Source organism: Calonectris borealis, chromosome W (genome assembly GCF_964195595.1).
Source record: "Calonectris borealis chromosome W, bCalBor7.hap1.2, whole genome shotgun sequence".
Taxonomy (NCBI): Eukaryota; Metazoa; Chordata; class Aves; order Procellariiformes; family Procellariidae; genus Calonectris; species Calonectris borealis.
The window spans coordinates 44,103,945-44,126,707 of NC_134351.1; the positions used below are offsets into that span (position 1 = coordinate 44,103,945).

Here is a 22,763-nt window from a genome sequence, read left to right on the forward strand (position 1 = left end):
TTGAAAACGTCAAATTTTTTGAGACGGAGACAGAGACATCTCTTTGCGTCAGTGCCCTGAATGTACTTTAGCTATCTCAGCAGCAGCAATGTCAGTTTATTGCAGAGAAACTAAAACCATAACAGGATATATGAAGTCATTGACCTTTCTCCAGATCTGTGCAATAGTAGCTTAGAGTTTGTACTTGAACAACCAGAAAACCTGATAACTAATCTCTGAAGTAAACAAACATAATCCCTCAAATCCTTGGTGAAAACAGCAAGTGCTTTTGTATCCCAGTTGTCCAAGAGTTACCTTTAACAACAACTCAATGACTTCTGTATGAACAAGACCATGCACTGGCTCTCCGTTGATATGAGTAATCAGGTCTCCAGCTTTTAAACCTGCTTGGGATGCTGCGCCTCCTTCTTCCACATTCTGGAAATCAGAGATGAAGAGAATATACACAAAATGGACTCATGTTAACTAAACCTCATACTTTCAAGAGTAGGCTTTGTTTAAAGAACTCTTTCTATAAAGCCAGTTGGCAACGAAGAAACCTTACAGATATTAAGTTCTATGAAGGAAGAGAAAAAGAAAATCAAACCAGCCATTTCACCATCAACTACTTACTTGAACTTTATACTTACATGGGGCCTGGAATGGTTTCAAAGCTCACTGAAACACTGCTTGTTGCCACTGGTATTAAGTAAGCTCTGTATAACAGGGCAGTTTTCATGCACGATAAAGAAGGGATGATTCACTCCCCATGGCAAAATTTCAGATTTGAATGAAGATTTTTAACATCTGACACTTAGAAATACTTGCGTGATTAAGGAGTGGTCATATGCAGTACCCTAATCATGACACAAAATTTTAACTCCACCATATAGTTAAGGACTGTTTATATTTGGTTTGAATTCACCAGGCTGCCCATTAGAGGGAACAAAGGCGATGCAGGACCAAAACAAACTGAATTGCAAATGATTAAATAATTTATTATATTTAAAAATGAGCTTTTGAAGAATTTTAAGTCATGCAGCCACTACTGAAGCCTACAGAGCTAAACAAAAAAATACCTATAGTATTTTGAAAAAAGCCAAGGTTTCACTTTTACCGCAGTGTACCATTATTTTTCTTCCTTTCACTGATGTGATGCTACACCAGTGGCAAAAAGTCCAATTTTTTTATTTATTCCATTATCAGTCACATGTACCCCAATCTCCAGATTCAATGTTCTTGATGGATTAATAGGTCTGAGAGGTAAGCATCATGAATGAAAAATGAATGATACACTACCACATTAGTAGCATTGCTATTTCAAAACCCACCATGGATATTTACAACAAAACATTGTACAAATCTTCAAAGCTTTTGATATATTTGTAATGAGCTTTTCAAAATTATTTTAAGGTAGTTGAAATATTTTAGTTTATATATATACATACACATATACGTATGTATAATATATAAATTATATATAATATATTATTGGTTATCAACCTCAATTATAAAATAAATATAAATACATACATATTTACATAAATATATATTTATTTTACAATTAAGGAGGTTGATAACCAATGAAATGCAAGAACTGCTGTCTTGTCCTTTAGCCTGTCTCCCACTTCATTCAAACCAGTAGTGAATGGAGGATGAAAAATACATGATTTATTCATGACAGTCAGTCTTTTTCCTGTGCCATAGAATCCTCAAAGGTATTCACAATTCCAAATGATTTGCACATTTCTACACAAAAGAAAGTTGGTGCTTGAAATCTGCCTACTTGTGTCTAGTAAAATACACAAGGAACCTGTTGACTTTCATGAATCCCTTATTTGAAGCAGTTTATTAAACTCCATGTATATTTCAACAATTTCTGTTTACAATCTCTTAGTTTTGCAGACCCCGCCCCCAATCAAAGAAGGGCTGCACCAACCCTTTGGTTTTCTAAGCCGCAGCACTCTGAACTTAGACATGGCTGTTCACAGTTGCCAAACTTGCTAAAAGTGGAAGTGACCCATGCAGAGGGTCAACATCATACGTAGGTACCACTTCTGCCAAAGGTGTGCATTATATGGCTTGGGGCGGCCCCACAGCCAACACTGGCCTTGTGCACAGGCACAAATTTCATTCTAAGAAAACTGTTTGGCACAACATCACAATTTACACAGTAACTGTCAAGAAACAGATACCATGGGTACAAAAGATCAAAAACAAATACATCATTACAGTTTTCTGTGGCTGTATATAAGCAAAAAAAAAAAATTATCTTACCCAAACAATATGGTGCACAGTGTAGATATTGCTGTCACCCACATAAACCCTGATTGCTCGGATGGTGAAGCCATACTTTTTTCCTGAACTGTGAATTACTATTGGCTGATGAAGACTTGCAGCAGCAATCAAAGAATCATGGCTGGGGGATGAATCTCGGGAGGAAGAAGGATCAGATGATACGGAATGAGGAGACATAGGACTTCCCAAAGGAGAGAAACCAAACACATCTGGAAAAAAAAAATCTGCCTATTAGAGTACATTCTGAGCACACACAAACACAGACACAGAACAGGGAATCTGCTTAAAGTTTTATGACACCTTTGTGTCAAAATATATCATTGCGTTTGCATAAATACTCTCTCCTCCTCACTCGGTGTTAATCTTAGTGAATGAGAAGTCTGACCGACAACCAGATCTTAGAACTAAATTTCTTTCCCCATAGCTTAACCCCTATTTTCTTAATGCAAGGATTAACTTGTTAGATGTAGGCTGCCTTTTCCTTTTAGATAGGAAACACACTCATTGCTAACATTGAAAGAACAATTCTCAGTCCTCTTCCTAACAAATACTCATGAAAAGAAAATCAGAGTTTGGTAGCAGATGTCATTGTGAGTACACCCAAAACCATCCCCCAAATCATCCAGCAGTGCTAAAGAAAGTGTTAGTTGGTCTTTTGGATTCAGTTATATATAGATAAAGACTACTGTATTTAAACCACAATATCTAGTTGGTACATAGGACAGTAACTCACAATGCTTGTACCAAGCCTCCATTTTACTACATTCTGCTACTTCATGTAAGACCACAAGAATTTCTTGCAACAACAATATCAATTATGGCTTCGTTTTATTTCATTGTTTTGAAAGCACTCTGTGCTCGCGTTTGCGCAAATGTAAACACAATTGCAGCAGCATAAAACATACTTTGGTGACTGTAACAGGGTGACAGCTCTTGAAAGGAATGCAGCCCAGAAACATTCCAGGTTTGGTTTCTGTGCCAAGCAATGTCATGTGAGGGCAGATATGCTTTGTCAGCACAGGCGCTACTCCCTAAATGTGAGTCACCAGAGGCTACTAGAGATCAGTATCACTGGGTTAATGCTGAAATCCCACAGAACAGCCAAGCCCAGAAGGGCTGTCACTGTCACCCTCTGGCTTTGAAACATGCCCAGATCCCTCCGCTTTTGCTATCTGATACGTGTGGGACATGTCCTGTGACTCTCAGCCACATGACTCAGGTCAGGAACACTGGCCATCTATTGCTGTAGTTTATTTTACTGATAAACATGAATAAGGTAGGTTTTTGGACAGTATTAGGTACAGCTAACATATAAGATTTTGGTTGATATAAAGACAACATTTTTCAGTGTAGGCAAAGCTAAGTTCAGATTTTATAGAACGATGCTGAGATTAAACTGAAAGAAAACTGTAGTTTAATAAGCACAGTAACTCAGTCTATACCATTTCTGAACTTAGTGATTCTTACCCGACAGCTGTGAAAGAACCACTAGAATATAAACTGATGAATAAATCTGAGTATTACTTGGCTGTGTAGTTATCTGTGTGTATATCATGCTCCTGTGACAGCTAATCTCAATAATTAGCATGCATTGCAGGCCCTCTACAAGCAGAAAAAATAACCATGGTGCTAGCTGTTACAGGGGTATACCAAAAAAACCACTTATGACATTTGGGAGAGAAATATTATTTGGAAGAGAAATATTATTTGGAAGAAAGAGTCTATACAAGGAACAAGCCCAGAGTGTTTGCAAGCCACTTACAGTTTACAGTGTCAACAATGCCCTGAACAGGCTGAGCAAATGGTCACTACCTTTCTCATTGTATAAATAAAGCCATCTTCATCTCTCACATGCGTTTTGTGAGAATGATCATTCACATTCGGACAGCATCACAGAAATGCTAAGTATTCTTTTCATTGCCACCTGGCTGTCCTCATTCAAGCAAGGGCAAAATATTCCTCTTTAATTGAAACTCAACATTTTCCTCTTGACTTATTTCATTAAAAAATACTCATGGTTAGCTGGTAGAATTACAGGTATTGCATAGGAAGCCTATGCTGTTCTTTAAACTGTATGGTGAAGAAGGGTAGAAAACATGAGGTGAATCAGATGGGCCTTTCACCTCTCCAAGGTCTCCAAAACACATGCACAATAGCACTGTGTTTGCTCACCAAGGTATTACGGAGAGCATAGGGCACACGTGCTTTACAACCCAGAGACAGGTGAAGTCTAAGATGTCAACTCTCTCCGCCTCAGAGAGCCAGAACCAACTCTTCAACATCTGCGTACAATTCTCCACTAGCCTGAGGACTCAAAGCAACCTGCTGAAGTTACTGTCAAAGCCACCTTTGAACATATGAAGCAAGTGCAGGGTTATGTTATCAGACCAGCAGATACTTAAATATTACACCTAAGGTCTAAAAGCAACATATGGCCAGTGTGCAAAGTTGAGACGTAATCCCACTTTTGGAAAAAATCCCTCTAATTTTGGGAAAATTGGACTTTGATTCTGAACCATTACAAAGCGAAGCACCATCTGGAAACACTCAATACTACTATTATACTTCCACTTATTTATAGGAATATTTCTGGCTTCACATTTTGAGTACTCCATGTAAGCAAACAAACAGGAGCCTACAGGCTATTTCCACTTTTGTGACACTTCTCTCTGGCTTATCGCCTTTCCTTACGGGAGATGGGAGAGAACTAGTAAGGCTAGTGCTGTTACAGTGTGCTGCTGTAATAAACAGTTACTCGTGGAGAGGTACCTAGCGAGCTGCTTAGAAATTAAGCTACTGTGTAGGATGGGCCAGGACTGAAGCCTGCATCCTGCTGTGCATGCACATGGTCGAACACAAAGTAGTCACCACTAAGCTACAGTTTTGCCTGTCAGAGAAGGTCCCTCAACTGTGATGTGACCACTGTAACTGGCTGACAAGATGGGACTATCTAGTAACACACGTGAACAACAAGAGAAACAAAAAACCCCTGTAACGTAGAATCCATTCTGGACTCTCCAAAATCTTGCATTTACGTCGTAAACCATCAAGTATGCACAAATCATAACATTTCAAACAAAAAGATTTATCTCTACCTCCTGGGATCATGAGGGACAAAGCACTCGCAGAAAGGGACTTTGTGACTTTTCCAGAGATGGTCTTTATCTCTGTGCTTTCTAATCGCTGGCGAGCCATGTGAGATGCAACTTCACTAGGTGGCTTTGAGGAGTTATCTGTACTGTCCACACTCTCACTTCTTCCATTTATCTGATCTAAGTGCTCTGAAAAACTGCCAACTGTACAAAGAAGAAGGGATAAACACATTGAGGGAAAACTGTGGGTCAGGGAGGGGAAACGGTACAATTGTGAGATAGGAATTTTTCTTTCTGTCCACAAGTTCATAAAACAACATTATAGAAATCTGAGTAATTCTTCCAGACTTACAGAATGCGTTAAGGTTAATAGAATGAATTGAAGCAACAGTTTATGTAGTCACTGACTAAAGTAAAATGTAGACAAAAGCTAAAGCAAGTTTGGTATCTCAATATGTAGCACTCACCTTAGAGGACTTAATCATACATTTATTTTTCATGTGAACTCCTCCTAAAGTAAAAGAGAGGCTCCAATCCTACATAAGTTGCTATCAGCTTAACAACTTTTCCAAAATCATTAAAACACTAAGTACAATTTTATTTTTAATTATTATCTTTTGCTTTTATTCTTTGGGTGGTTTTCTACAACACCTGTGAGGAGAAAGATACCTGGTACCACAAAACTCAATATCACAACCACATATCATAGGTAATGAACTTCCACAATACTGAATGGAAGGAAGGACAATAGCATTTCAAACAATGAAAAAAAAAACCAAAAAAAGGCCTTGTGTCATGTGAACAACCTGCAAATGATTTCTTCAAAGATTCAAAGATGTCACAGGAAAGTTGTATGACCTTATGAAACAAGCACCAAGGGTAGGTCGCCTGTTTAAAGACACAGCAGTAATTCCCAGTATTTTTTTAAGGTCACTGAATATCCTGTTGCTAATGGACCACAGAAAAAAAAGAAATTTTTTTTAAGTGTAATTGATAAGTGACAAGAGAGGAACAGATGCTTTGAGTTATCACTGTGACTGCTGCGCTAATGCCAACACCACAACCTGGGGCTGGGGGGAGTGAGCAGGACTCAGGATACAGCACAGTCAAGGTTTTTGACAAGGGAAGGAGATGGAAATGGTTGTACAGCTGTATGGGCTTGAGGAAAATGCAGACTACAAGGGCAATTAGGGGTATGGGGATAGAAAGGAGATATAATATAAGGGATATCTTGAGACAACTCAGTGAGGTACAAAAGAGAAATAAGCTGAAGGCAGGTATATGTGGAGAGGAGGTAACTGGAACCTATATATGGACAAATGTGAGACTGATATAGGCCTAGACCTGTGTTAAAAACTCTCCTCTGAAAGTACAAAACCAGCAAGATACTAGGGCCCTGGATCCTACTGAAATGCATGCAAATACTTGTGCTGGGAGATGGATGCATAAAGGAAATAAATTATTCAAGTAGGCAATTGTTTACAACACTCCCTCCTAGATTCCTAATGACACAAGTGACTTCCACAAGTCAAAGACAACCCTGCCAATTCTGAAAGGCATACATCATTGAGATGTCTTAATTAAAAACACACAATGGTACAGCACAGAGTGTTAGAAAACAGCAATACAGATCAGTTGGAATGACTCCAGGATGATCGATCAAAAAAGAAAAAAAAAATCACCAACTTCATCAAGGGAAGGTATAAAAATAGTGCTTTAAGTGCTCAAGGGATCCACAGAAGGATCCTGCAACGGCTCTGTGGCCAAAGTCATAATTTTATTCACTTGCCTAGCAGCCCTCCAGAGTCAGTGAAGTAACATCAAATGTTGGTATTTCCAAAAATGCTGACACTTTCCCATACATATTTTTATGAGATTTTACTAGTTTGAGCCTGAGCCCAAACCAGACCCCCTTTGGGGATGTTTTCTTTTTTAAAGCAGTTCTGAAATGCAGGACTTCTAAATCCATGAATGCTACCGCTAAACAAATAAGATCCACAACTGTTTCTAATGTCATCATTCAAGAGACCCACTGTGAATTACCTGATAATGTGGAGCTGCTGATCGTACTTGCTGAAGTGGTTACTTCAGGTTCGTCTTGCACTATTTCCTCACTCACAAACGCAGGCTTTTCCTGTTCCTCCCGAGGTCCTACTAAGCAGGTGGAATCATCCTGTTCTCCTTTGGCTGATATGGCCAACTTCGGAAGCAAACCAGAACTGTGTTGCTGCCTGCTACTCTCAGTGTCAGAGGAGATGGATGTAGATATTTGCTGTCTGCATTAAAAATAAGCAAACTCTCATGCAGTTATTGAGATGAGGAGGCCTGCTACCTGACAAGCAGGACGTGGATCACTTCCAGCACCTCATTTTACTTACGTTTCAGAATATTCTGAACTCCAGCTTAAAGATTCCACAGAAGGCAATGTTACGCTTTTTGGTTTGTCTCCTGCGTCTTCCTTTTCTTCACCTTGTGTTTGAGTGACTCGATCTATGCTACTAAAAACCTATTACAGATACAAAAAACAACAACAAAAAACCCAACTCATCACAGACATATTTGATATAAAAAGATATGCAAGAAAGTACATTTCAAGTGGTACTCTGCATGTTCTAAATGCTTATACAGTATTTCAGAGTGTATACTTCAAACTTCTTGAGCCTTTTTAAGTTTCCAAGAGTTTGTGTTCTTAAAATGCTTTCCTATTTTGCTTTCTTGGCATCTCACATAAGGGGTCACGAATAACATCTCTTCTCATTACGAATTCATCAGCTTTCTCCCCATTTCACTGTGTGAATCACGAGACTACAAACAAAATCCATAGCCTTGGGGGCTCTAGGTCACAGGATCAATGCACATCTTGGATTAATTCACAACCATAAAGTCAATAAAAAAAAAACCAAAAAACAACCAACCTTAACCCTAAGATACTGACTTAATATCTACCAGTCAGGTGTGGAAAGCAGAAAAATGAATCTGAATTGACTTTGAAGTTAAGAATAAATTACTTGGCTAAAGGACTTAGAAAAAAATAAACTCTGATCTTTGGAAGTCTGTTGTTTGCTTAGCTGACAAATTGCATACAGAAACTGTCAGCTGTATATTCTACAGCCTGAGAGGCACAGCTAGAGATGCAATGACATAATGACATTAACAAATCAAACTATTACTGTGGTACAGAGCTTTCAAAAGGACAGAAGTTCACAGAATCACAGAATGAGGTCGGAAGGCACTTCTGCAGGTCATCTAGTCCAACCCCCCTGCTTAAGCAGGGTCACCTAGAGCTGGTTGCCCAGGACCATGTCCAGATGGCTTTTGAAGATCTCCAAGGATGGAGACTCCACAACCACTCTGGACAACCTGTGCTAGTGCTCGATAACCCTCACAGTAAAAAAGTGTTTCCCTCCTTTCCAGGTCCCTGCTGACTGGAAGCCAGTCAATGTTATTCCAATTTACAAGAAGGGCGTGAGGGAAGACCCAGGAAACTACAGACCTGTTAGTCTAACCTCAGTTCCTGGAAAAAATATGGAGCAGATCATACTGGGTGCTACTGAAAGGCATTTAAAGGACAATGCAATCATCAGGCACAGTCAACATGGGTTCACAAAGGGAAAGTCCTGTTTAACTAATTTGATATCCTTCTACGATAAGGTCACCTGCCTAGTGGATGAAGGGAAGGCGGTGGATGTAGTTTTTCTGGATTTTAGTAAGGCTTTTGATACTGTCCCTCACAGCATCCTTCTGGACAAGTTGTCCAACCGTGGGATGAGCAGGTACACAGTGCGCTGGGTGAAGAACTGGCTGAATGGCAGAGCTCAAAGGGTTGTAGTGAATGGGGCTACATCTGGCTGGCGACCGGTCACCAGCAGTGTTCCTCAGGGTTCAATTCTAGGGCCAGTTCTGTTCAATATATTTATCAACGATCTGGATGCAGGAGTTGAATGCACCATTAGCAAGTTTGCTGATGATACCAAACTGGCAGGTGCTGTTGACTCTCCTGAGGGACAAGAGGCCTTGCAGAGGGATCTGGATAGATTGGAGCACTGGGCAGTCGTCAATGGCGTGAAATTTGACAAGTCCAAATGCCAGATTCTGCACCTGGGATGGAGTAATGCCAGGCATAAGTATAAATTGGGAGAGGAGTGGCTGGAGAGCAGCCCTGCAGAAAGGGATCTGGGGGTACTGGTCGACAGCAGGCTCAATACGAGTCAGCAGTGTGCCCTGGCAGCCAAGAGGGCAAACCGCATCCTGAGGTGCATCAAACACAGTATAACCAGCCTGTCAAGAGAGGTGATTATCCCGCTGTATTCAGTGTTGGTGCGGCCTCACCTTGAGTACTGTGTGCAGTTCTGGGCCCCACAATTTAAGAAGGATGTTCAGGTCCTTGAATGTGTGTCCAGCGGAGGGCAACAAAGCTGGTGAAAGGGCTGGAAGGAATGTCCTATGAGGAGTGGCTAAAGACTCTGGGTTTGTCTAGTTTGGAGAAAAGGAGGCTGAGGGGCGACCTCATTGCTCTCTACAGCTTCCTAAGGAGGGGAAGTGGAGAGGGAGGGGCTGACCTCTTCTCCCAGGTATACAGTGATAGGACGCGTGGGAATGGTTCAAAGCTGCGCCAGGGGAGGTTCAGAGTTGACATTAAGAAACATTTCTTTACCGAGAGGGTGGTCAAACACTGGAAGAGGCTTCCTAGAGAGGTGGTCAATGCCCCAAGACTGTCAGTGTTTAAGAGGCATCTTGACAATGCCCTTAATAACATGCTTTAACTTGTGGTCAGGCAGTTGGACTAGATGATCGTTGTAGGTCCCTTCCAACTGAACTATTCTATTCTATTATCTTCAGACAAAACTTCCTGCGTTTCAGTTTGTGCCCATTGCCTCTCATCCGAGTTATCTCCAAAGAGACTGTGACATTTACCAGCATCTGAATTTGAAACATGCCACCAAGTCAAAATAAGGAGTTTACATAGAATGAGGATAACTATATCCGCAATTCCTGTCTCTGCTCCTCCATGCTATAACAGATACAATACGTATGTGGTACTGCAGAGCCAGTATAAAATTCACCAATTAAGCCAGGACAAACAAGATATAAACACAGACTTTCAAAATACCTTTAAACAGTTCCTAAAGTAGGTTAAAGAAACTTTTTTAACAGAAAGCTTTTGAAAAATCACTGCTACATACTATGTAAGGCTATGCACGCTTGTTAGGCATTCTGCTGCTTAATCCATTATTTCCTGCCAGTTTTTCCTCCACAGTATTTCCTGAGCATGTCCACTCTGCTCCTACTGGTGTCCCTTAGCTCTCATCTCAACTACTATAGTACCCTTTGGACAGTCAGCTTTAGCTTCAATTCACAGCATTCAAATCACTCCCTCAAATCCACATTTCTCCTTGACCAAATCACATGCTAACCACTACTTTGCTTTTTCCTTACAGTCTAATATCATTAATTCATCTCTACTATAGGCTAGTACGGTAATCTTTGTTATGCCATTGCCTGCAAGATACCCAGGACACAACTGGAGCAACACGCAAACTATGTACAAAGAAAACCAACATAAGGAACATTCATTAGCATTTAACAGAACAGTTTTCCTAAAATTTCTCTTATGCTATCATAAATTTTCTACAAAAAATATCAAACTATTTACATAATTTTCTATTACCTTCTTAAGTGTTCTAGTTTCGGCTGGGATAGGGTTAAATTTCTTCCTAGTGCTGTGTTTTGGATTTAGTATGAGGAGAATGTTGATAACACACTGATGTTTTCAGTTGTTGCTAAGTGCCCTCCTAGTCCAAGGACAGCTCCCAGGCCTACTGACTGAGCTAGGTACACAAGATGGGAGGGAACATAATCAGGACAGCCAGCCCAGCTGGCTAATGGGGTATTCCATACCATGTGACCTCATGCTCAGTATATGAACGGTAGGAGTGATCCAGGAAGTACCGATCCCTACTTGGTTATCGGTCAGCGCGGGTGGTGAGCAATTGCATTGTGCATCACTCATTTTGTATATTCTGTCATTATTATTATTATTATTTTCCCTTTTCTGTTCTATTAAACTGTCTTTATCTCAACCCATGAGTTTTTCTCACTCCTACCCTTCCGATTCTCTCCCCGTCCCGCTGGGGGGGTGGGGGGAGTGAGCGAGCGGCTGTGTGGTATTTGGCTGCCTGCCAGATTAAACCACGACAGTCCTTTTTGGCGCCCAACGTGGGGCATGAAGGGTTGAGATAACGATAGATCTGACCAAAGTGTGTTAAGGCAAAATTTTTATAAGCATCCATTATATTGATTGGTCACAATGTTGATGTATTGGCTGTCAAAGTTGTGGGGCTGGCTCTCAATGTTGGGTCATGTAATACCTTGCTTGCAGTATATGTTCCCTTTTGTGCTGTTTATCATTATTCAAGATTATCATTTTGCTGCTGTTTTATGAGGTGATAAGATCATTGGTCATAAGTCTAATCTGGTATCTGTACTCACCACCGCCATCATTTCTGTACATCGGGAACCACCTCTTAGAAATTATTGGCAATTGCACTTTTTTCTCCTCAGAGAATGAATTTAAGGGCGAGACAGGATGGGACACTCTCTCCCACTTGTTCATCTTCCCTTCCATATCGTCAGAAACTCCTTTTTCTTCTATCCTCTTCACAAAGATGTCCACACTATTCCCTGAGAATTTTGAATATCCTTGGGATGTTCAAACAAGCATGTTCATATTGCTACTATGTCTCCTGAATGTTGTTCAGGCCTTGTTTTGGGTTAAACAACTATTCAGGAATACTGTCCAGAGATCAACCCTCAGGAACAAGAAAAGAGGGAGGGCAAACGGCGGTGCCTCATCGGGGTGGGCGGAGCGGCGAGTCTCGGGGGCAGCTACAGACACGGTGGCTACTCAAAACCCCACGACAGGCACTGCGGCTACTCCAACCCCCACGACAACCCCTATGGCTACTCAAACCCCAGCAACAGTCACCGTAGCTTCTCCAACCCCTGCAACAGGCACTGCAGCCACTCAAGCTCCAGCAACAGTCACTACAGTTACTCCAACCCCCATGACAAGCACTGCAGCTACCCAAACCCCAGCAACAGGCACTACAGCTGAACCAGAGGACCAACCCTTGCTGGTATCCGTTGCCCCTGTACAGAAGAGGAAATCTTGGAAGCAGAAGTCAGGTCATTTAGAAAAGGATGATGGAAAAGCAGGGCCATCACGAGGAGAGGAGGAGGAAGAGGAAGAACTCATAAACGAGACGAAAAACCACCCGATCCCTATCCCTGAGTGAGCTGCGAGATATGCGGAAAGATTTCAGCCATCGTCCAGGCGAGCATATTGTTACCTGGCTGCTCCAATGCTGGGATAATGGGGCCAGTAGCCTGGAATTAGAGGGGAAGGAAGCCAAGCAGCTGGGATCCCTTGCTAGGGAAGGGGACATTGACAAAGCAATTGGAAGAGGGACACAGGACCTCAGCCTCTGGAGGCGACTGCTGTCAGGCGTGAAGGAAAGGTATCCCTTCAAGGAAGATGTTATATATCGCCTAGGCAAATGGATCACTATGGAGAGAGGTATCCAGTACCTGAGAGAACTAGGTGTGCTGGAGGTAGTTTATAGTGACCTGGACGATGACCAAACACCCAAAGATCCAGATGAAGTCCAGTGCACGCGACCCATGTGGCAGAAATTACTACGGAGCGCACCAGCGTCATATGCCAGTTCGTTGGCAGTACTGTGCTGGAAAGAGGAAGAAGCACCAAGGGTAGATGGGTTGGTTAGCAATCTCCGGGAATACAAAGAAACTGTCTCCTCCTCCCTTGTCTCGGCTGTGGAGAAACTGTCCCGGGAGGTCCAGCAACTCAAAGACGATAGGTCCTATTCTCCACCAGTATGGACCAGTACCTCAGCCATTAAGGGTCAGCGTTCTTCTGCTCAAGAGAGAGGATATAGAAAGTACACACCACGGGGCACCCTGTGGTTTTACCTGCATGACCACGGAGAGGACATGAGGCAGTGGGATGGAAAACCTACCACAGCCCTAGAGGCACGTGTACGTGAGCTGCAAGGAAAAACAATGACACAAGGGGGTTCTCCCAGGAAAAATGCTGCTCCAGTTTTCAGAAAAAACCTGTCTCACGACGGTCCAGTTTCCAGTGAACAGTTCCCCAGGCAGAGTAGAAGGGTTGATCTTACTTTGGATTGTAATGAAGGAATTCTTGACTCACGCTTGCAAGAAATGAGAAACAGATATTATGACCAGGACTAGAGGGGCCCTGCCTCCGGCCAGGTGGAGGAAAGGGACAACCGGGTTTACTGGACTGTGTGGATTCGATGGCCTGGCACATCAGATCCACAGGAGTATAAGGCTCTCGTAGACACCGGTGCACAGTGTACCCTGATGCCATCAAACTATAAAGGGGCAGAACCCATTTGTATTTCTGGAGTGACAGGGGGATCCCAAGAGTTAACTGTATTGGAGGCCGAAGTGAGCCTAACCGGGAAGGAGTGGCAGAAGCACTCCATTGTGACTGGCCCAGATGCTCTGTGCATACTTGGCATAGGCTACCTCAGGAGAGGGTATTTCAAGAACCCAAAAGGGTACTGGTGGGCTTTTGGTATAGCTGCCCTGGAGACGGAGGAAATTAAACAGCTGTCCACCTTGCCCGGTCTCTCGGAGGACCCTTCTGTTGTGGGGTTGCTGAGGGTCGAAGAACAGCAGGTACCAATCGCTACCACAACAGTGCACCGGCGACAATATCGCACCAACCGAGACTCCCTCATCCCCATCCATAAGCAGATTCGTCGACTTGGAGAGCCAAGGAGTGATCAGCAAGACTCACTCACCCTTTAACAGTCCCATATGGCCAGTGCGAAAGTCCAATGGAGAGTGGAGACTAACAGTAGACTACCGTGGCCTGAACGAAGTCACGCCGCCACTGAGTGCTGCCGTGCTGGACATGCTAGAACTTCAATACGAACTGGAGTCAAAGGCAGCCAAGTGGTACGCCACAATTGATATCACTAATGCGTTCTTCTCAATCCCTTTGGCAGCAGAGTGCAGGCCACAGTTTGCTTTCACTTGGAGGGGCGTCCAGTACACCTGGAACCGACTGCCCCAGGGGTGGAAACACAGCCCTACCATTTGCCATAGACTGATCCACACCGCATTGGAACAGGGTGAGGCTCCGGAACATCTGCAATACATTGATGACATCATCGTGTGGGGCAGCACAGCAGAAGCAGTTTTTGAGAAAGGGGAGAGAATAGTCCAAATCCTTCTGAAGGCCAGTTTTGCCATAAAACAAAGTAAGGTCAAGGGACCTGCACAGGAGATCCAGTTTTTAGGAATAAAATGGCAAGATGGACGTCGTCAGATCCCAATGGATGTGATCAACAAAATAACAGCCATGTCCCCACCAACTAGCAATAAGGAAACACAAGCTTTCTTAGGCGCTGTGGGCTTTTGGAAAATGCATATTCCAGATTACAGCCTGATTGTAAGCCCCCTTTATCAAGTGACCAGGAAGAAGAACGACTTCAAATGGGGCCCTGAGCAACCACAATCCTTTGAACAAATTAAACGGGAGATAGTTCAGGCAGTAGCCCTTGGGCCAGTCCGGGCAGGACAAGATGTAAAGAACGTGCTCTACACCGCAGCCGGGGAGAATGGTCGAGGTCGACCCCTGGGGTTTTGGAGTCGGGGATACAGAGGACCCGAGGCCCGCTACACTCCAACTGAGAAGGAGATATTGGCAGCATATGAAGGGGTTCGAGCTGCTTCAGAAGTGGTTGGTACTGAAGCACAGCTCCTCCTGGCACCCCGACTGCCGGTGCCGGGCTGGATGTTCAAAGGGAGGGTCCCCTCTACACATCATGCAACCGATGCGACGTGGAGTAAGTGGGTCGCACTGATCACACAACGGGCCCAACTAGGAAACCCCAGTCGCCCAGGAATCTTGGAAGTGATCACGAACTGGCCAGAAGGCAAAGATTTTGGAATATCCCCAGAGGAGGAGGTGACGCGTGCTGAAGAGGCCCCACTGTATAACAAACTACCAGAAAACGAGAAGCAATATGCCCTGTTCACTGATGGGTCCTGTCGCCTTGTGGGAAAGCATCGGAGGTGGAAAGCTGCTGTATGGAGTCCTATACGCCAAGTTGCAGAAACTACTGAAGGAGAAGGTGAATCGAGCCAGTTTGCAGAGGTGAAAGCCATCCAGCTGGCCTTGGACATTGCTGAACGAGAAAAATGGCCAGGACTTTATCTCTATACTGACTCATGGATGGTGGCAAATGCCCTGTGGGGGTGGTTGCAGCAGTGGAAGCAGAACAACTGGCAGCGCAGAGGTAAACCCATCTGGGCTGCTGCACTGTGGCAAGATATTGCTGCCCGAGTAGAGAATCTGGTTGTAAAAGTACGTCACGTAGATGCTCACGTACCCAAGAGTCGGGCCACTGAAGAACATCAAAACAACCAGCAGGTGGACCAGGCTGCTAAGATTGAAGTGGCTCAGGTGGATCTGGACTGGCAACATAAGGGTGAATTATTCATAGCCCAGTGGGCCCATGACACTTCAGGCCATCAAGGAAGAGATGCAACATATAGATGGGCTCGTGATCGAGGGGTGGACTTGACCATGGACGCTATTGCACAGGTTATCCATGAATGTGAAACATGCGCTGCAGTCAAGCAAGCCAAGCGAGTAAGGCCTCTTTGGTATGGGGGACGATGGTTGAAGGATAAATATGGGGAGGCCTGGCAGATTGATTATATCACACTCCCACAAACCCGCCAAGGCAAGCGCTATGTGCTCACCATGGTGGAAGCAACCACCGGATGGCTGGAAACATACCCTGTGCCCCATGCCACCGCCCGGAACACCATCTTGGGCCTTGAAAAGCAAGTCCTATGGTGACATGGCATCCCCGAAAGAATTGAGTCAGACAACGGGACTCATTTCCGAAACACCCTCATAGACACCTGGGCCAAAGAGCATGGCATTGAGTGGGTCTATCACATCCCCTACCATGCACCAGGCTCCAGAAAAATCGAACGATACAATGGACTGTTAAAGCCTACGCTGAGAGCAAAGGGTGGTGGGACATTCAAGCATTGGGATACACATTTAGCAAAAGCCACCTGGTTAGTCAACACTAGGGGATCTGTTAATCGAGCTGGCCCTGCCCAATCAAGACCCTTACGTACTGTAGATGGAGATAAAGTCCCTGTCGTGCACATAAGGAATATGCTGGGGAAGACAGTCTGGGTTACTCCTGCCTCTGGCAAGGGAAAACCCATCCGTGGGATTGCTTTTGCTCAAGGACCTGGGTGCACTTGGTGGGTGATGCGAAAGGATGGGGAGGTCCGGTGTGTACCTCAAGGGGACTTGATTTTGGGTGAAAATAGCCAATGAACTGAATTGTATGATGTCAGTTGTTATATGATATTGTATATCATTATTTCTATGGTTGCTATCAATGGTATAGCAGTGAAAATCACCCAGATTAATGAAGAATGAACTAACTCCAATGAAACTGAGCAAAGTGCAACGATGATAGAACTGGACGAGCGCAGCAATACTGAAATGAGAACTTGCTTCAGGATGCAACAGCCCAACACCACACACCATCTCTTCTGCCCTGAAAGACTGTTATGACAGATGGAGCCCAAAGTCATGGACTAAATGAACTCAATGGACATTTTAAAGGGATAGTCCATAGACTAAGGGAATGATATCTGTGTGTGCATATATATGTATGTATATATAAAAAGAAAGATAGTGGTGATTAATTGAAATGTATCGAAAAATGTGAGACCTAAGCATAACGTAAATGGTATGGAATAAGGGGTGGATACTGTCCTAGTTTCGGCTGGGATAGGGTTAAATTTCTTCCTAGTGCTGTGTTTTGGATTTAGTATGAGGAGAATGTTGATAACACACTGATGTTTTCAGTTGTTGCTAAGTGCCCTCCTAGTCCAAGGACAGCTCCCGTGCCTACTGACTGAGCTAGGTACACAAGATGGGAGGGAACATAATCAGGACAGCCAGCCCAGCTGGCTAATGGGGTATTCCATACCATGTGACCTCATGCTCAGTATATGAATGGTAGGCGTGATCCAGGAAGTACCGATCCCTACTTGGTTATTGGTCAGTGTGGGTTGTGAGCAATTGCATTGTGTATCACTCATTTTGTATATTCTATCATCATTATTATTATTATTATTATTATTTTCCCTTTTCTGTTCTATTAAACTGTCTTTATCTCAACCCACGAGTTTTTCTCACTCTTACCCTTCCGATTCTCTCCCCGTCCCACTGGGGGGGTGGGGGGAGTGAGCGAGTGGCTGCGTGGTGTTTGGCTGCCTGCCAGATTAAACTACGACATTAAGGATTCAAGAAATAACTTTCCTACAGAATCTTCCCATGTTTTGATTTAATGGTATTCATTTAATTCTTGCTCAATTTCAGTTAATATTTCTTGAAGAAACAATGCCATAAACACCTCTTCCATATGTAACATTTCCAAACTCTACAAAAGTAGCAAAGTGTTTATGTACACGATACATATTAACATTATAGCAATTTTTACTTACTTTTGAAAATCTGTGTGAACATGAAGAAAACTGTCTTATCTCCAAATTAAAATCTTCATCATTTGTATCATCTTCTTCCTCAGTTTCCATATGGTGGTATTTCTCAGAACGAGCTACAGACAAGGGAAATAAAGTATTTGAATTTATCAGGAAGAATGGGTACCAAGTTTTAATATTAACTAAAAGCATAATTTTATTCTTAAGATTATTTCTCCTGAAACTTGAAACCACCAGTGAAATTGCACAGCTGTCAGTGGTTCTGATAAAGGAGATTTTCAAAGCAGTAAGCAAATAGTTGTTAATACAAAAATCAAAGACAGTGATTATTTAAACAAGGTGTTCATCACATTTTTTTAATACCATCTAATACCTACTGTCAAAATAACTTGTGTCATCTTCAGACTCCAATTGTGGAATAAATTCTGCTTTCTGCCTCAGCAGACTATTCCAGTCGAGGCTTCTGAAGAACTGATGCTGCTTTACTTCATATGCACCACCTGGGGGAGACAGAGAAAAACACTGAGCAAATGATACCAAATCCTCTGACATTGATTCAACTAAAGCTCTGGTCAAAAAATGCAAATTAGCATGGAAAGGCATAGTCATCACTGCAGGCAAGCAGGAACATCTACTACCCATTCCCCCTAGAATCTCCCCTAAACCTGTCAGAGCACCTCCCTATCCCTGTTTTGTTGCTGCCATTTCTTTAACAGTGGTGACGTTGCTTTATCTTCTTCCCCCTTTTCCCGAAGCCACCGAGGCGAAGGGCTCCGGAGCGGAGGATCGCGCCGGGGGACCCTTCCTAAAGCGGCAAAACCGCGGCAAAAACCGCGAAGGCAAAAGCGCAGGGAGAGAGAGGGTGCCCCAGCCCCCCCACTCCCCCGAGCCGGAGGAGTGAGCTCCTGACGAGCGGCAGCTCTGACTCAGCGTGGGCGGGGACAGGAGGGACGGCGGCCAAACCCCCTCAGATACAAGAGCAGCCCCCAGGGAGCGCGAGCGATCTGGGGCGTGGTCGCGGCAGTTTGCGCGGGGAAAGCGGAGCCTCCCTCTAGGCTCTAGAGCGTAACTCAACTAGTGGTCATCAGCCTCCCAGAAGAGGACCTGGCCATGGTTTCCACTCGGCTGAAAGCCATCGCCAGAGGGAATGTGGCGACCCAGATGGAGCCCCCACACAAACATAGAGCTGTCCAGGTCTCCGGCTGCAGGGAGTGCCTGAGGCAGCAGAGAATGCCTGTGTGAGGTGACCAGGTGATGATCTGCTCAGCCTGGTGGCAGAGCTGAAGGAGGAAGTGGAGAGGCTAAGGAGTATCAGGGAGTGTGAGAGGGAGATAGATTGGTGGAGCCACACCCTACTGTCCCTGAGGCAAAGGCAGCAGATGGAGGCTCCACAAGAAGCAGAGGATCCCCTGCCCTCTTGCCACCAGGCAGAAGGAGGGGACCCAGGAGATGGGGGGGAATGGACACAGGTCCCTGCTCGGGGTGCCAGGCGAATCCCCGCCCGGCCTCCCTCACCTCAACCTTCCCAGTTGCCCCTACACAACAGATATGGGGCCCTGGAACTTGAGGGCCAGACAAACGAGGATGTAGATGAAGGTCCATCCAGGGGGTTGCCCAAGGCGAGTCAGTCAGCCCCACGCATTATGACTGCCTCCGCTAAGAAAAAAAGGAGGGTAATTGTGATAGGTGATTCCCTTCTGAGGGGGACAGAGGGCCCAATATGCCGGCCAGACCCATCCCACAGGGAAGTCTGCTGCCTCCCTGGGGCCTGGGTTAAGGACATTACTATGAAACTCCCTAGTCTGGTACGGCCCTCCGATTACTACCTGCTATTGGTTATACAGGCTGGCAGTGAGGAGGTGGCAGAGAGAAGTCCCGAAGGGATCAAAAGGGACTTCAGGGCACTGGGGCAACTGGTGGGAGGATCGGGAGCACAGGTAGTGTTTTCCTCGGTCCCTTTAGTGGCGGGGAGGAATACTGAAGGGAACAGGAAAACTCACCGGATCAACACGTGGCTTAGGGGATGGTGCCATAGGTGGAATTTTGGCTTCTTTGACCATGGGGAGGTTTACACAGCACTGGGCCTGCTGGTGACAGACGGAGTTCAGCTGTCTCACAGGGGGAAAAGGATTCTCGCGTGTGAGTTGGCAGGGCTCATTGAGAGGGCTTTAAACTAGGTTCGAAGGGGGAAGGGCATAAAACCAGGCTCACTAGAGAAGAGCCTAGGGGCAGCACGCCAGTGTCAGGGGAGAAATCGGCAGCCCAGCTCAAGTGCATCTACACCAATGCACGCAGCATGGGCGGCAAAGAGGAGGAGCTGGAAGCCATTGTGCAGCAGGATAGCTATGACTTGGTTGCCATCACAGAAACATGGTGGGATGAGTCTCACGACTGGAGTGCTGCAATGGATGGCTATAAGCTCTTCAGAAGGGACAGGTGAGGAAGGAGAGGCGGTGGGGTAGCCCTGTATGTTAGGGAGTGCTTCTGATGTAGTAGGTACAGTATCTACTATTCCATACTGCTTGCTTCTGTAATTTTACTTTTTGCTTCTGTAACTCTAAACAATGAAGACTTGTTGCTTAGAAGTTAGGTAACTAGCAGGTGTTGTGTTTGCAGGTGTGTAGAATTGTAACTAGTCTAAATTGTGTATCCTGGAAGCATTGTTAGGCTCTAGTGAAGAATAACCTTGGAAACTATAAACAAACGTGGTCCAAGCATGGCTCAGGGACGAATTGCGACCCTATAAGGTAAAGAGGAAATAAGTTCATGAAGAGTTCACTACCCTGCCAACCACCAGAGACCACCCGAGACCCTCAAGGAAACCCTAAAGGCATTAGTGCGCATGTGTTTAAGATGATGTAATATTATAATTAGTTCTCGGAAATGTAATGAATATGTAAAAGAGAAATTTAAAATATGTATGAGAAGCATGGATATAAACAGAAAGGTGACTAGACCAGGTGTGCTTGATTTGTGGCAAGTCCACCGAGCACCCAGGCCTGAATAAAACAATATCTCTCCTGAGCGTGTGGAATTGGTTACTTGCACGCCGGGCACGAATCCGCTTTGCGGACAACAGTTTTTGGCACCCCAGATGGGACTGCTGTGAAGCCTTGCCCGGATCGACTCGCTGGCTCTCGGTGGGGAGACCCTGCTCTCCGGACTCCAGCGTGCACCGACCTTTTGATCGGGGACTCCGTGAGTATTCTCCCCGACCAGAGCAGGTGAGCGACTCAATGGTGCAACGCTAAGGTAAATGAGATATTGTTCTGGGGTATAAAATTGTGCATGCATTTGGTAAGGAATTGTGGCCACAGGTAAACCGGTATATTCATATGCATTTGACAGTGACGACTGGAGTATATGAAGTTGTGGTAAAGAACGTTCTTTTTTGGTAAAGATATGGGAGCTCAACCATCAAAAGTAACACCTTGTTCCCCCTTAGGATGCATCATTAAACATTGGGGAAAATTTGGGGGTGATCCTTTGAGAAAGGATAAATTAATTGAATATTGTACTAGATGGTGGCCAATGTATAAATTGGAAGATGAGGAAAAATGGCCAGAATTGGGAACCTTGCAATATAATACTCTTTTACAATTAATGTTATTTTGTAGAAGACAAGGAAAATGGGATGAGGTACCTTATGTAGATTTGTTTTGTTTTGGTTTGTTTTTTTTTTTTGAGAAATGATCATGAAATTCGGAAAAAAATGTGAACTTTTAAATTCTGATTTTAATGTGGTGATGATGATGATGGAAAATAAGGAACCAAAAGCGCATTGTTGTTCTGCTTGTAGCATAGAAAAATGATGTTTCAAACTAGGAGAAGAAGAGGAGGATACACAAATGTTAGTACCACCAAATAAAAATGAAACTTCTGAAACCGAAGCAAGAGGAAGCAATACTTTTAGTCCGATAGCTGGCAGGACTAGAACCCAGCAAGGGTCTGTATTGTTAGCACCCCTTCGCCAGGCAGTGGGCCCAAGGGGGGAGCCAGTATTTGTGAAAGTACCATTTACAACTTCTGATTTAATGAATTGGAAGGAGTTAGCAGGATCATATAGAGAGAATCCTGAAAAGGTGTATAGATCTTTTCAAACAATTATTGAAAATCATAATCCAGATTGGCAAGATATTCAAATTCTTTTGAATAATTTGTTTACTCCTGAAGAAAAGAGGGTAGTATTAGAAAAAGCAAATATAAAAAAATGAGAGAATAAATGCAAGAAAAGGTCCTGCTCATTTTATGCCAACTCAAGACCCAAATTAGAATCCTGATAGTAATGATGGGAAATTGATGATTAAACAGTATCAACAATTAATTTTGTATGGAGTAAAGAATGAAATACCCTGCCCAAAGAATTTAGCAAAATTGACTCAAATAATTCAAGGAAAAACAGAAGACCCATCCACCTTTTATGAACGATTATGTGAGGCAGCTAAGAAATGGACAGACTTAGATCCTGAGAGTGATGAGAATAGAGCAATATTTACTACTTTGTTTGTAAGGCAAGCTGCTCCAGATATTCGAAAGAAATTGCAGAAAGTGGATGGGATTATAGAAATGACTATATCACAGTTAATTGAAATTGCTTATAAGGTGTATAATAATAAGGAAGAGGAGGAAAAGAAAAATCAGGAAAAAGAAAAAAAAAGAAGACAGGAAACAAAAAAGCTGCTATTCTAGGAGCTGCTTTTGTAAATGCCCAAGGATCAGCTGGAGGAAAAAGTAAAAGATATTTGAGAGGAAGAGGTAAAAGATATTTGAGAGGAAAAGGTAGAGGAGGTAGAGATA

General features: G+C 43.8%; 1 protein-coding gene and 1 long non-coding RNA gene across 2 annotated transcripts in view; both read right to left on the minus strand.

Annotated features, from left to right (window-relative positions):
• The window catches only part of LOC142074891 (uncharacterized), a 350,231-nt gene that overhangs the window by 54,231 nt on the left and 273,237 nt on the right, over positions 1 to 22,763 (minus strand). The gene's annotated exons all lie outside the window — the stretch shown is intronic.
• Positions 1 to 22,763, minus strand: part of LOC142074986 (microtubule-associated serine/threonine-protein kinase 4-like) — a 180,862-nt gene that overhangs the window by 8,986 nt on the left and 149,113 nt on the right. The window contains exons 17-23 of the mRNA XM_075135984.1: positions 18,344 to 18,466; positions 17,970 to 18,082; positions 7,748 to 7,875; positions 7,413 to 7,645; positions 5,373 to 5,573; positions 2,257 to 2,486; positions 295 to 417 (exon numbers count right to left, since the gene is read on the minus strand). Coding sequence (XP_074992085.1) covers positions 295 to 417; positions 2,257 to 2,486; positions 5,373 to 5,573; positions 7,413 to 7,645; positions 7,748 to 7,875; positions 17,970 to 18,082; positions 18,344 to 18,466 — 1,151 coding nt within the window. The remainder of the gene's footprint in view (positions 1 to 294; positions 418 to 2,256; positions 2,487 to 5,372; positions 5,574 to 7,412; positions 7,646 to 7,747; positions 7,876 to 17,969; positions 18,083 to 18,343; positions 18,467 to 22,763) is intronic.